Genomic DNA, 13,696 nt, shown 5'->3' with positions numbered 1-13,696 from the left:
TAGGATTAAATAATATGAAACAGTTGGGAGCTCTGGTCTCATGTAAACAGCAACCATATATAAATAACATGGTAATGTGAACTAGCTAAGAAAGTGATGGGAGATACTATTCTGTATATATGTTTCTCATACTGGCTAATGAATAAAGCACTGTTGGCCAATAGGAAAGGAAGATAGGAGGGACTAGGAAACAAGGAAGAAATACTCCATACCTTCTAAGAAGGTATGGGAAATGTATGTGTGTCGTGACTAATAATTTGAGGAGGAAGAATTTGTGGAAACAAAGCATGAAAACAGAATGACAAGGTGGAAAGCATCTGGTGCCATCAATTTACTGGTACCCTGGATGGATGTGCCCCACCCACTTTGATCCAAGATGCTGAAGAAGTAGGTGACTCCTATAGCTGCAGACAGCGTAGGGCTGGGGGGAGGGGGAAGTAAGTCTGAAAGCCCTGCCTGGCCCGGATGGCTAAGGTGAATTTATATCTGTATTTTTTTTTTCATTGTGTGATAATACCTTCCTTTTCCATTGAGCTCTGTTTGTTTGTAATTCTCTGGTTCTAACACTAACTTTTCAGAGCAATTTTGATATATGGTCAATAGTTTCTCATTTGATTCAAGAAATCGAGTTACTTTAGAGTACTGCTCCAAGCCACAGTTTCCTAGGAGCTCTCTTCTAGTTTACTACAAGTGACATTTCCTTCCCCGCTTAGCTGAGTTACTCAGCAATAACTCAAGATGCATCTCCTGTGAAATCTTCCAACAATTCTCTCTCCCAGATGAATGCATGGCTCCAGAGCACATATTAAAATGCCAAATAGTTTTTGACAGAGCTATGCTGTTAACATTATGCCCATGATCAGATGGCATCAGAGATGCGGGGTATTTTACTCAACCTTGAGAAAATAGTTAATACCAGCAGCTACAAGATATTTGTGATTTCACATAAAAGTCAACTGCCTACAGGTCTGTTCATGTTATAGGCTTAACAGTCCAACATGGAGTTGTTGGCATAAATCTTAGTCTTGGCCTTAGAGAGACATCTCCAAATACTACACTAGAAAAAAAGGATGTCGCCTCCCCCCTCCATATTTTAATCAAATGCTTCCATGACAGAGATCCACTATGACCAAGAATTTAAAACATGAGCCCATGTGTCTGAGAATGTCGGTCCTCTTTTTCACTTTTGGCATGGTGACAGTGAGCTAGTCCCTAGTCCTTAACAAATAGAATTGGAAGACAAGTGTATCCCCAGTCATCTCTCTCCATAGCTCACAAAATGCTGGTGATAAAAATCCTTACTTTGGGAGCAATGCTCTCAGAGCAGAAACGGTATGCAGCCATTAATTCTCAGTAATAGCTAAGAAAATGTCTACTGCACTTATAGAAATAATCATTGGCGACGATTGTGTTTCCACTGTAGATTCAAAGATTGATGTTGGGCCATTTTAAAATATCTTAATATTTTAATGAAGTCCTATAGAGAAAAATCCCTAGTCATCAGTACCTGGCAAAGGATATCCACAATATAAATATTACCAGAATATTGTACAGATATTTAATACATACTAAAAAGAATAGTATTAACCATCTTCAAATTATAGCTGCCTTAAGGTTGCCACACATTAGCTTAGGCAGAGTTAGAAGTTAACACCTGTATTTTGTATCCGGTAGATCTCATAATGTGAGACAATAAGATTTGTAGCATGTGGAATCTGATTAAAATCTCACTGTTTGGATTTGCAAAACTAATAAACTACTGCAGATGATCAGTACTTGTCTCAAGCCAGGATCATCAGGGTATCTAAGAGACAGACTTAGCCTTTCCCTGAGAGCAGGCATGAACAGTGTATCTTAGCCCGCGTCATTTCTGTGGCTGGAGGGTATCCGTGTGCACAACTAACCCTGTTACCGTGTGCTTTTGTCTGATCGAGCGCATGTTTATAGAAAGTTACTGTTTGCCTGCTTACAGTTCAATGTTAAGAATTTAGACGTGTTCATGTGATGACCCGTTTGTGGAGCCCGTGTTTACATCCTGTCACGTGGTTATCTCCTCTACTCAGAACGCTGCTTACAAACACAACACAGTTAACCTTGGCATGCTGCCCTATGGAGGCATCTCAGCAGTGCATGCAGACAGAAGCATGACTTTAAACTTGCAGACTAAGTCTAAATTTGACCTTCAAGACCTACCTCTTCAGAAAGTAAGTATGGACCGCCCTACAGGTGTCAGCATCCCAAACCACTTGATGTTTGCTCACTTGATGTACTTAGACTGTGCATCTAGTCCTGTTTGTCACGGACTCTCCACAGTCCCGAAACACCAGGGCAAAATGATGCATAGCCTGAATCTGTAGCTGCTCAGTGTTGATTGTAGCTAGACTGATTTACCAGACTCTTGCTTTTTGGACTGAGCAGGCACATGGTTTCTGGGGTTGATATAAAGATCATCTTTCTACTTGTTTTCCTGTTCTCCCATGGTTTTCTTTCTTTTGTTTTTATACATGCATTGTTTACTTTTTTTAGAGACCACCCCTGCCCTCCCTTGGTGAATTATTCTGAAAGCAATGGTGAAAACCCCTTTTGAGTTTGGTCGGTTCCTTTAGAAGGCATAATATCCCAAGTGAGCGTAGATGTTAAACATTTATCACTGCAAATGCTGTCTTAGTCCACATGTGGAAACAAAGCACGGGAGGGAGGGAGGGAAATTGGCAGCCTACTGACAATTTGCTCTCCTTGGGGAATAGAAAAGTAACAAGTTTGCATATTTTAAACAGAAGTGTAGGCATATTATCAAAGAAATAATACTGTGTGATAAAGAGAAGAAGAACCCCCATTGTTAGTGAAACATTTGTCTTGTGCAGACAGCACTGGGGATACCCATTTTCACCTGCCTAAACCGATTAATGCTTCTTTTCTCTGTTGCATCTCAGTGGAGACTAATGAGTCATTTTCACAAATGTCACTATGGCTATGTGTTAACGTAGTCATTAGCCTCATAAGGTTTTATGGATAAAGAAGTACAGAGTAGGAAAAGAGAGTGACAGCAGCCCCCAACATTTCTTCTTTCTGAAGAAAATTAAATGTGGGTCAAACGCCCATGCTCTGATGCCTCACATGCACTGTCAAATGTCTGGTAACGTTAGAGATTTTATATCCACAGGTTTTCACACACACACACACACATGCACGCACACGCATGCATGCACTCACGCACACACACATATATATAGAGAGAGAGAGACAGAGACAGAGAGAGTTCATCAAAACCTAACTAAACTGGGAAGTTTAAATATCATCTATTTGTTCTTGGTCTTCCAGGGGATGACCAATGTTGCACGATAACTTTCCATGCTGGTATTTGCTGAGGTCAGCAATAACTCTCATCATGACCACGGCTCATGGCCCAGCTCACAGTCCCTAAACTTATAGCCGGGCTTGTGAGCAGTTAATTTATTCAAGCCAGCACAAGTCAGGTCTAGCGTGTCATCAGTGCAACCATTTTCCTGAAACCCTCCTTTAAGACAATATGTTCTTCGTGTTCTCCTAGAAGTCCTCTTTTCATCCAAAACCAACTTTCATATCCTATCCACACTCAGGGATGGATGAGCTCTCACAGCTATAAGAACCACTCCAAGAGGACTTGGGAAGTAATGCAAATCAGACTTTAAAACTAAAATATGAAAATTTCAAATAAGAAACTTCTGAGCAGATTAAAGGACTCTGCTGGGCAGTGGTGGCACACACCTTTAATCCCAGCGCTTGAGATTTAGAGGCAGGTGAATCTCTGAGTTCAAAGCCATCCTAGACTACACAGTGAGTCCCAGGACATCCAGAGCTTCACAGGGAAACTCCATCTAAAAAAACAAAACAAAAATTAAATTAAATAAAGGAATCTTGGTGTGAGGAAAGCTATTGCTGGAACCCTCTGAAGATATTTAATGGCGACCACCCCATTTTGACTAATTTGGGGCCTAATTACTACTGAACAGCAGCAGTGCACTTAGAAATCTGTTTCTGGTGTCTCAGTTACTCTCCAGATATGAGTTAGGGACAACTGCCCTGGTGTATTAACCTTGTAGTGCAGTGGCCTTAGAGAATAGATTAATTACTTCTCACTGTAGTTATACTACACTTCCTAACTGCAACAATGTGTATTTGAGGACCTCAGGACCATCCCTCTCAGGCAAAGACGGGACTTACAGGGAATCCCTTTGGAAAGGAAGTCCCTCTGGAAAGCACAATAAATTGCAAGCCAACAATTTAAACAATGAAAGGCTTCAAAGTAAATACTATCAATACATTATCTCCTGCTCAGAGGAGGAGGTAGTGGAAGAGGGAAAGAAAGAAGAAAGCCATTTCTGATAGTGGTAGTTTAAGGTCTACGAAAAACATAAACTACTCTGCCTGGCACGTAAGGAGTTAAAAGTATTAATGCATAAGCATTCAAAGGAGAGTGGAAGCTGTTGCTGTGGAGCCCACCCTACAGGCTCCACCTAAGCTCCCATCCCTTCTGCCAGATTCATCTTCTCCATAGAGTTTGGATTTGCAAATTTGGCAGGGGGTTCTGCCAAACTAGAGAACTAACCTTTATGTGTATAATTTTTAATTAGCATACAAAGAAATGGCTGTTACTGTGACACCTTAATCTATGCTACACTCTTACTCAGTCCCGCTGACCTCCTTCCTCCCCCAAGACAGCCCCCTTCTGCCTCCATATCACATACATTCTATTGTCCTCTCTTTCTGTTTTCTCCACCCCCTTAAGATTTCTTCTTGCTCTCTCACGGTCTCATACACACGCACAAAATTACTCTCGGGCATCGAGAAGGAAAGCATGAAGCTTCCTTCCTGATGAATGTAAAGGAATGTCCATCACACGTCTGTGGGAATGGTGCCCTTCCCAGGGGGCACTTGGGTTGAAATCACAACTCATGGCCTTGCTATCAGGCTCCCAAACCTGGGCTCTTGTACCAGGGGGCAGGGACACTTTCGTTCCCATAACCAATCACACACGTGGCTGTAATTCTACCCGGCATTGTCTGCACAGTACACATTCAAGGTCACTGATGGAGAAGGCATACTGTTGTGTGTCTGGAGCATTTCCAGCTCATCCCTATTTATTGCATGCCAGGTCAAGCATATAATTTTCCCCCCATGGGTTAAAAACTAACTATAGTCTTTATATTCTGTGAACAGGAAACCATATTTTATATGACAGTTTCACAAAAATCTTCAAGAAACTTTTGAAAATGCCACCAAATGCAACAAAATTAATATAAAAAGTTAAGATTATTGTTCGTTGATTTGTTGACATTTCTGCTGAACTAGAAAAATCTAAGAGTATTTATGAACTAGAATGCTGGATATAAAAGTTAGGCTTAAATTATAGGATATTGATATTTCCTATTTATTTGTTCATTCATTCACTCATTTGCTCACTTATCATTTATTTGCTGCCTTTCCAAAAAGCATTCAAGTCAACTTTCTATGATGTTTTTAATGGTTCATGTGCTTTTTTTGGATGTGTGCTACTGTAATGAGCTCAGCTATTGTCTTAAATGTTATGTTACTGGAAAAAGGACAATATTATAAGAGAATGTTGGTTCAAAACACTATTTTTAATTGTCTAGTTTAATGATAGAATGATAAATATTTCCTTTGGGAGAAAACAAAGGCTGAGAAAGACTGGTAATCCACTATATGGCTGATACCACAAGGTACTTTAAGAGGGATGGGGGTTGGTTGTTTGTTTTGTTTTGTTTTGTTTCCTACAACTCACAAGCCTGAGTGGACACATTTAAGTGTATGAGAGAGACAGGATACCGAGGCTCACATTCACACAGATATATCATGTGTGTTTACTTCGCTGCCATGACTGAGGCTCCCAGTGTGTGCCCTCTCTACATTCAGAGAAGCCTTTTTAATAGTTTGTAACACCTGGTATTTTCATACATGACTCACAGTAGTCGGCACAGTCCCCTCATTCACATTGTTATCCAAATGACCATAAGAGTTGGCGATGTGGAGAACATTTGAAAAGGGAAATAAATGGTGCATCTTCACTGACCCAAGAACACGTGACCACGTCATTATGTAGACACTACAGGTGAAATGCCTCAGGTTATCTGAACGAAGTGAACGCCAATGGTCACCACGTTCTTTGCTGATCACCCGTCCTTCCTGACCATTCACTCTCACGAGAATGTGCTTGGTGGCGTGAAGTTACAGACCCTGAGCATCACATGCTAAGCCCGCTGATAGCTGCCACAACCAGAGTTCATCAGAGCTGGGGAAGAAACACCAGCCTTTGCTAATGCCTGCCCAGGGCTTGGCTCCCAATAGAAGTACTGCAGGTTCCACAGAGCTGGAGTGGAATTTGCTGCCTCTTATTCTCCTAGTAGTTTTTATTACTGTAATGTTACACCATAGACTCTTTTGCTTGTCGTCTATAGAACTGGGCAGTAACATAAATTATAAATCCAGGGATGGAAGGCCTAAGTCATATACACGACATACATAAAACAATCATTTCCTTGAAGTTACCTGGGAGAAAATGTCCTCACTGTCTGTCTCATTAGCTACTAAATCCATTGACTCATGTATAAGGAACTCCTGGGCTAGGGAAACTTAGACAGTGAAGTTTGCCTTGACTGTTTTTAAACTTCTGGTGCCCTTTTCCACTGGACCCATGCAGATGACTCAGGGTTAGTTGGCACCATCGCTGTGCATCTGCTCACCCTGAAGCCAAGGGTCACTTTTTTAATGCCACCTTTCCCTGCTGAAAGTAAGGGAAGATCTGTGCTGTACCCAGGCCAACTCATGCCTGCAATTCCTCTCGATTCCGCTGTATTTATTACTGGCTCTTTATCCCACCAGAAAGAGCTACCCTCCACTCTGTGCAGATGCACACAGTCCTTACATGGAGAGGTTAAAATGAGCAAACCATGTTAGCATCAGTGTGGATGATGTCTCATCTCCGTTATGCGCTAACACAGTCTTTAAAAACCATAGTGTATTTGCCTTTGCAATAAATATCATTTCTCAAAAGGCTTGCTAGTACAGAAATAGTTTCACTAAGAAAACTTTGGGTGGATTGTTTTCCCAGCATTTCCTGGTTTTGTTGTTGGTTTTTATTTATTGACCTGTATGTTTGCTCCTGTTTTGTTTTGTTTTGTTTTGTGCAAGGTCTCAGTATGTAGCCTAGACTGGCCTCAAATTTATGATCCTCCAGCTTCAGCCTCCCTCCTCGAGCTGAAATTATAGAGATGCCACCATGCTGCTTAGACAAATCATCTTTAACATCCTCTTAAATCTATGAAAATCTCCTATGTAAGCCATGTGCCAAATATCTAACAAAATAGATCCTTACATTCATCAAAGATCCCACAAGAACTTGGCAAAGTGTCAAATTCTAATGCCTCTCATACATTTTCTTCAGCAAGGTGGCATTGCATATAATTTCACAAGCATACCATAAAGCATTATTTAGCATATGGGCAAGAATACTGGTTCAGCTATGCCCATTTACTCATATTAGTACTACATACATACATACATACATACATACATACACACACACACACACACACAAATATACATCCATATGGACACATTACATACACAAATATATGTACAAATATATTCAGATATGTGGAGAAAGACACATACTGAAGGCTCAGACAGATTAGAAATTGCTTCTTCTACTGAACACTTACCACCAGTGTCAGTTCTGAGAATCATCAACACTAAGCCTACCAATAACCACAGCAGACTTTAAATCCAGGTTTTCTTAAGCTAGAGCCCTTATCAAAATGCTTGCTTTTACACTAACTCACACTGGCCATTTCCTCTTTTATTCTAATAATAAAAGCCAGTGGAATCCAGTAGCCAATGCCCTATGCATTGTGTTTCCTTGTCTGGTGATGTGAGATGAGGAACATTAGAAGTGGTCCTAACCTTTAGAGGGTACTGACAGGTCGGTGAGCGCCTAGTTTAGCTTTTTTCCTTAGAAATAAAACATTGTGACGACAGTGGCTTCAATTTATATTATGCTTTCCAATTGTTCCTTTTTATCTTCGGGAGAATTTTAACAGCTAGAAGACAAATTTATTTACAACATATATCCTACTTTGAGAAACAATGTGAGCAATGTGAGCAAATATTTTCTCTTTTGGGTCATCCCCCACCACCACCCAACATCAGTAAGCGTTTCTGTGGTCTTCATGTTTCTCCAGGCTTTAGTGCCTCGCTTGGGGAAATCAAATCACAGATCATTCTTGAAATTAATAAGGGAAATTGCTTTCAGGAAGCCCATTAATTTTACTATGTAGTGAGAAAGAATCTCTTTAATGGTCCTGTATGTCTCTGTTTCTCTGTCCCCTGTAACATGAAAGAATTATTGTGACAATTAATTCTAATTTTTCAAAAGAGACTAATTAATTTATAAACTTATGAAGAACCTAGGGTCATGATGTCAGGGTTTTGATGGAATAGAGCTGAACCCTTGCTGTGGGCCAAAAAAAATTGTGACATTTTGACTAGCTCTCAGTGACTATTCAAAATAGGACTATTCATTTCTGGACAGGTAAAAAAATGCATAAGAGGAAATTCATACAAAGGTGAAAGTGGCATGAACAGGAAAAGGAAACCTGTCAAGAATGTGTCCTGCACAGAGATAGCCAGATGTCAGGTTGTGCTAAACCTATAGGGCAGAAGACCCAAGCCAAAGAGATGTGGATATTGAAAATCCAAAAAGAAAATACTAGCCAGTGGCTCTTGAGTACATGGATACTTTTTACCTACTTAATCTTTGTATTCTTATTTGGCATGTTTTAATATCTAGAAAAGTTGTGTGTGGGAACATGTGAAAATACTAGTCTAGAAATAGTAAAGACTAGAAATCCATTTGAACAGACATCAGATAGCTATCTCACTTCTTTTAAGCAAAGTATTTTTTCGTGTGTGTTACTCTTAATTTAATTTTTAAGCACAAATTTACTCTTAATTAGTAGGAGAGTTTACATTCAAAAACAAGTTTTCTTCTTTTTCACATCTAGTGGGCTTGTGAAAATAGAACAAAGCAAAAGATGAAATTTGAGCTGTGTCCATTAGAGGGATTGTGAGACAGCCTCACTGTGAACTGTATTAGACACATTGTGATACTAAATCCTATAGACACATTGTTGCACTAAACCTTATTAGACACATTGAGAAACTGTCTCACCTTAAACCCTGTTTTACTCATTTCCTGGCAGTTCTTTTAAAACATGCATGTGATCAGAATAAAGACAAGGTGGTTATGGGGTTGCTTTTTAAAGACACCATGGTATGAGTACTCATTGTAGTCAGATGAGGCCTGGCAAGCCTGTGATGTATATGGAAGCAGTAACCTAGTTCACAAAGATAAAACTGAAGGACCCACCTCACACAGAGTTCCACCAGGGATTCTGCAGAATGTGGGCAAGGACTGGCATGGGCAGCTCCTGACTCACCCAAGGATTCCCAACTAAAACAAACAGAACTCATGTATCCTGAGGGTTAGAAGAGAAGATGAGTTTGTGCTCACACACACACACACACACACACACACACACACACACACACACACACCCCATGCTGTGTATACCACCAGTTACTTCTCCAGTAAAAGATACAGGTCCTCCCTTTCTGATGGTATATGATTGCTTAATGTTAATCTAGCTAGAGCCTGGATCATCTTAAAATATCTAACATTAATATTAATAAAGACAGGCTTTTCCTATTCGCTAAAAACCACAAGCAGGAATATCTTTAATATTCTTAAATGTATGAGGGATTTAAATTGATGTATAAATAACTGAATTTAGTAACCAAAATAGTCATGGCTTACTTGACTGTGATTCTAGCAGCTGGCTGTTGATAATGCACAATGTCAAATATCTTCATCTGCCCGTGAGGAGCCTGCAGAGGATTAGAGGAAGGACACCCTTACAAAATTACATCAAAGTCTTTAAAAAGTCACATTAGCCTACAGCTTGGAATAGTGCATGCCGCAGTCTATGGATTGCATGGTTTCAGTTTATATTCTAAATGGTAAGCTCATACTAAAGAGACAAACTAAGCAAGCTTTAAAATGTTGTGGGTCTTTTTAAAGCATTGATTAATTTTATTCTGAGTATCTTTATTCAGGTACTGTGGAGAATCTAAATTTTAAAATTCAGTTAAATAACTCGGAAATGGTTATTTTAATTGTATTTCTCATTGTTTCCAAAATAGCTGTAAGTTTAGAATTCTTACTCAGTAAACAGAGTATAATACTGTTTCCAGTTAGGATATATGTTTTCTATAATCAAACAAAATTAATTTTACCATAATTATTAGGGACTCTTTTCAGAAAACTATCGTAAACATCACTAAAGAATGCCATACCATTTTCGCAATAGACCCCGTCCCAGCAAAGCAACATTTTAGACAATGGACAAGAAGATGTCTCTCCTAGTGGCCAATGGAATCCTTACCCACTTGGGAGGCGGGATGTACCTCCGGACACCATTACTAAAAAGGTAATCAATGTCAAGTTGACACAAACCATGAACCTCACACATTCATCGTAATATGTAGTCCATATTTTGTGTCTTAACATCATTTCTAACTTCATGGTAAATTCAGGCTAAATATTCTGTTACTCTAGGGCTTCTGGTCAACTGTCAATGCATTGAAAAGGATGGAAATAAACACAGCCTGGCGTTCAATTAGTAATGGCTGCATGTAAATCTCCTGCCCCTCTGCAGACTCACCGTTTGTAAGAGTACCTTAGGACACACTGCACTGAAGTGCAAGTACAGAAAGATGGGATGCACACACATTCCGTTAGCCTTGGCTTCAGCAGTACACATAGCTTTCATCCATACAATTATTTTACCGTAAAAAAGGTTGACTTGCCACATCTAAAATCTTATCGGGACCAGTGAGATGCTTTAGCATTGAAAGGTGCTTACCTTTCAAGCCCAGCTAACTGACTTGGATCCCCAGAACCCACATAATAGAGAGAGAACTAATTCCCACAAGTTGTCCATTGACCTCCATGCATGCATGCTTTATGACACACATATGGTCACACGTGTATAAACATGTACATACAGAATCACTAAATAAATACAATAAAAATGTTTAATGTTGTTAAAGTCTGTCCAGCAAGCATTCACTGAGTGACGGTACACACATTACATTTGTTTTGTGCTGGAGAAAAAAATAGAGAGAGATGAATACAAGCCTCAAAAAGCTCTTAACCTAATGGGTGTAGTGAGTGGATCAGACCATGATATGTCACCACAGCAAAGAGAAAGAAAAGCTTCAGTGTGTGAGACAGCGTGTGAAGGAGGAGAGATCTGTGCTCTTCACTGTACTTTTAAGCACTTAAAATCAATTTTTAAAAAGACATAGAGCTTATTTTTTTAATTAGGAAAATACACGCAAATCAGTAAATACACATTACATCAAAGCCAATCCTTTTTAGCAAACAAGAAAATGAGAACAATCTCATTTTCCATCTACAGGCTACGTAGAGCAGTCTGGGACACACAAGCTGTTTGTTTCGCACACAAAAAATCTTTATATGTCTGTTGGAACACAGGGCATAAACCACTGTGGTGACAAGTCATAGTGCAGCTGCTGAAGTTCACTCTGAAGCAAGCCTCTAAAATCATTAAACTAAACCTTTAGTGTCATTCAAGGTCATGTAACATTTACCAGAAAACTAAACAGATTCAATGATCTGTCAGCAGGAAACTGTAAATCCTGATGCTTGCACAAAGGAATGTTTTACAGAACTAAACAATGAATAAATTGGGTTATAAGAGTGGATATAAACACTAAAGAAAAGTTTTCAAGTGATAATCCTGAGCAATACTAGATTTGTGCAGGTCTAAGACGTGAGAAAAAAAAAAACATTTTTGTGATGACATGATAAACATTGCATGTAGAATTATGCATTCTTCTAGGGAGAGGACTGGGTGGGGGAGACCTTTCCACCCAGCTAGGGCTGTTAAAGGACAGTGTTGATCTTCCTGCCACATCACATTGTAACTACACTTTATAATTTATGTACATTGTAACCTAGATTATTTCCCCCCCCCTCATGAATTTAGTCAGTTTTAAAGATATACATTTGTTCCAGAAGAACTGTTACATAGTTACCTCCAGACATCACCCATGCCTTGGGTAACACCCAGCACTTGAGCATCACAATGTGAAACAACATGCTGTGAAGGATTGCAAGCTGCAACCATTCCTAGAAAGGACATCATTTGGGTGAAGGGATCTGAGGACAGGGCATAGCGTCCAACAAGCTAGATAAATAAGCAGAAGTCAGGTCATGTGAGCTGTATCTTGTAGGATATGGAAAGGAGACCCGTGGAAGTATTTTCAAAGGGGAATGACATGATTTAGTATTCATTTTACCAGTTCTCTGATGGATTTTCAGACAACACATTGCAAAGTCAGAGCTTAGAAACAAAGAGCAAGCTAAGAAGCTTCTCTGACTATTCAGAGGAGAAAATTTGGAAGCATGGTTTATAGAGAAAAAGGCTTAGCTGCAATAAAAACCTGACAGGTAGAGCCAGGATTATCTTGTGAAGAACCCTTTCTCATAATCAGTAAACAAACTAAGCAAACTGAGATTGGGGTAAATTAAATACACTTTTAGAAGAATCAACTATGTTATCTTTTCTAGGAAACCAATACAGTGATGTATTTTTTTTTCTATGCTGGGGCAATAAGGATGAATAAGTTAGGGCTGGAGAGATGGGTCAACAGTTAAAAGGATGTACTGAGTTCAGTTCCCAGCAACTGCCTGTAATTCTAGCTCCAGGGAGATCTAATATCTCTGCAAATATATGAACGTGCCCACACAGAGACACACATTCCCATAGATATATCTCAAATAATTAAATAGACATCTTTAAAAGAATAAATGTGTTAATTGGGTTTACTATGTCTTATTGTTATTGACATGAGAAAGAGAAGTCCTAGAGGCGGGAAATGCAGATTGTGTAATACACAGAGATGAGAGAGAAGGAAGGGAGAAGGAAAGGGACTGGCCTTCTTGTTAAACAAGAATTATATAAAGCCCAAAAATTCTACGAAAATAAGATACTCTGCAGAGGCAGCTACATTGTGATAGCTGAGTCAGAAAGACAGTTTTGAAGTAGTTATTTCCCTTTCTACTGACTCAATTCAAACATTTGTTTTGATAATCCGAAAGACTAGGATGATGTAAGCCCTATTGGTGGCTTTTAATGTTAGCTAGATTGTGTAAAAAATTTACAAACCTTATTCTTGACAGTATGTAATTACAGTTATTCTCAAAAGTAGTGAATAGGAGCGTGTAAAAACATGAATCACGAATTCTTCTAAAGCAGAAGTAGTAGGCAAGTGGCAGGTGTTTAATGTGACAGTCATTGTCCTAGGTTCTTTATTTCCTGATGCCAGTGTGGTCATGCAGTAACCATGAAGTTGGGGTTCCCTTCTTATCCCCACTGACTCAGACCCAGAAAAACTATCTATTAGATAGCTATCAAGTCAGTGGGAGAAAGTAAGCCTGTCAGATTAAAGCAATGGAAAGCGTCAGATTAAAATATCTCACCCATCAATCTTGTCCCATAAAGCAAATGATTACCCTTCAGAAATTTGAGGTAAATCAATCACATTCACATTA

General features: G+C 39.3%; 1 protein-coding gene across 8 annotated transcripts in view; it reads left to right on the top strand.

The window, feature by feature from the left end:
* Lrrc7 (leucine rich repeat containing 7) overlaps positions 1 to 13,696 on the top strand; it is a 439,615-nt gene that overhangs the window by 378,527 nt on the left and 47,392 nt on the right. For 4 of the 8 annotated variants that reach the window (XM_051195785.1, XM_051195797.1, XM_051195783.1 and 1 more), the window contains 2 exons: positions 2,064 to 2,204; positions 10,425 to 10,544. The exons of 2 other annotated variants lie outside the window; for them this stretch is intronic. In XM_051195785.1, the coding sequence (XP_051051742.1) occupies positions 2,064 to 2,204; positions 10,425 to 10,544 (261 nt within the window). The remainder of the gene's footprint in view (positions 1 to 2,063; positions 2,205 to 10,424; positions 10,545 to 13,696) is intronic. 2 more of the 8 variants (XM_051195793.1, XM_051195796.1) reach the window with 2 other exon arrangements.

Source organism: Phodopus roborovskii, unplaced genomic scaffold, assembly GCF_943737965.1.
Source record: "Phodopus roborovskii unplaced genomic scaffold, PHOROB, whole genome shotgun sequence".
Lineage (NCBI taxonomy): Eukaryota > Metazoa > Chordata > Mammalia > Rodentia > Cricetidae > Phodopus > Phodopus roborovskii.
Note: the sequence above shows the minus strand (reverse complement) of the source record. Positions and strands in the feature narration are given on the sequence as shown.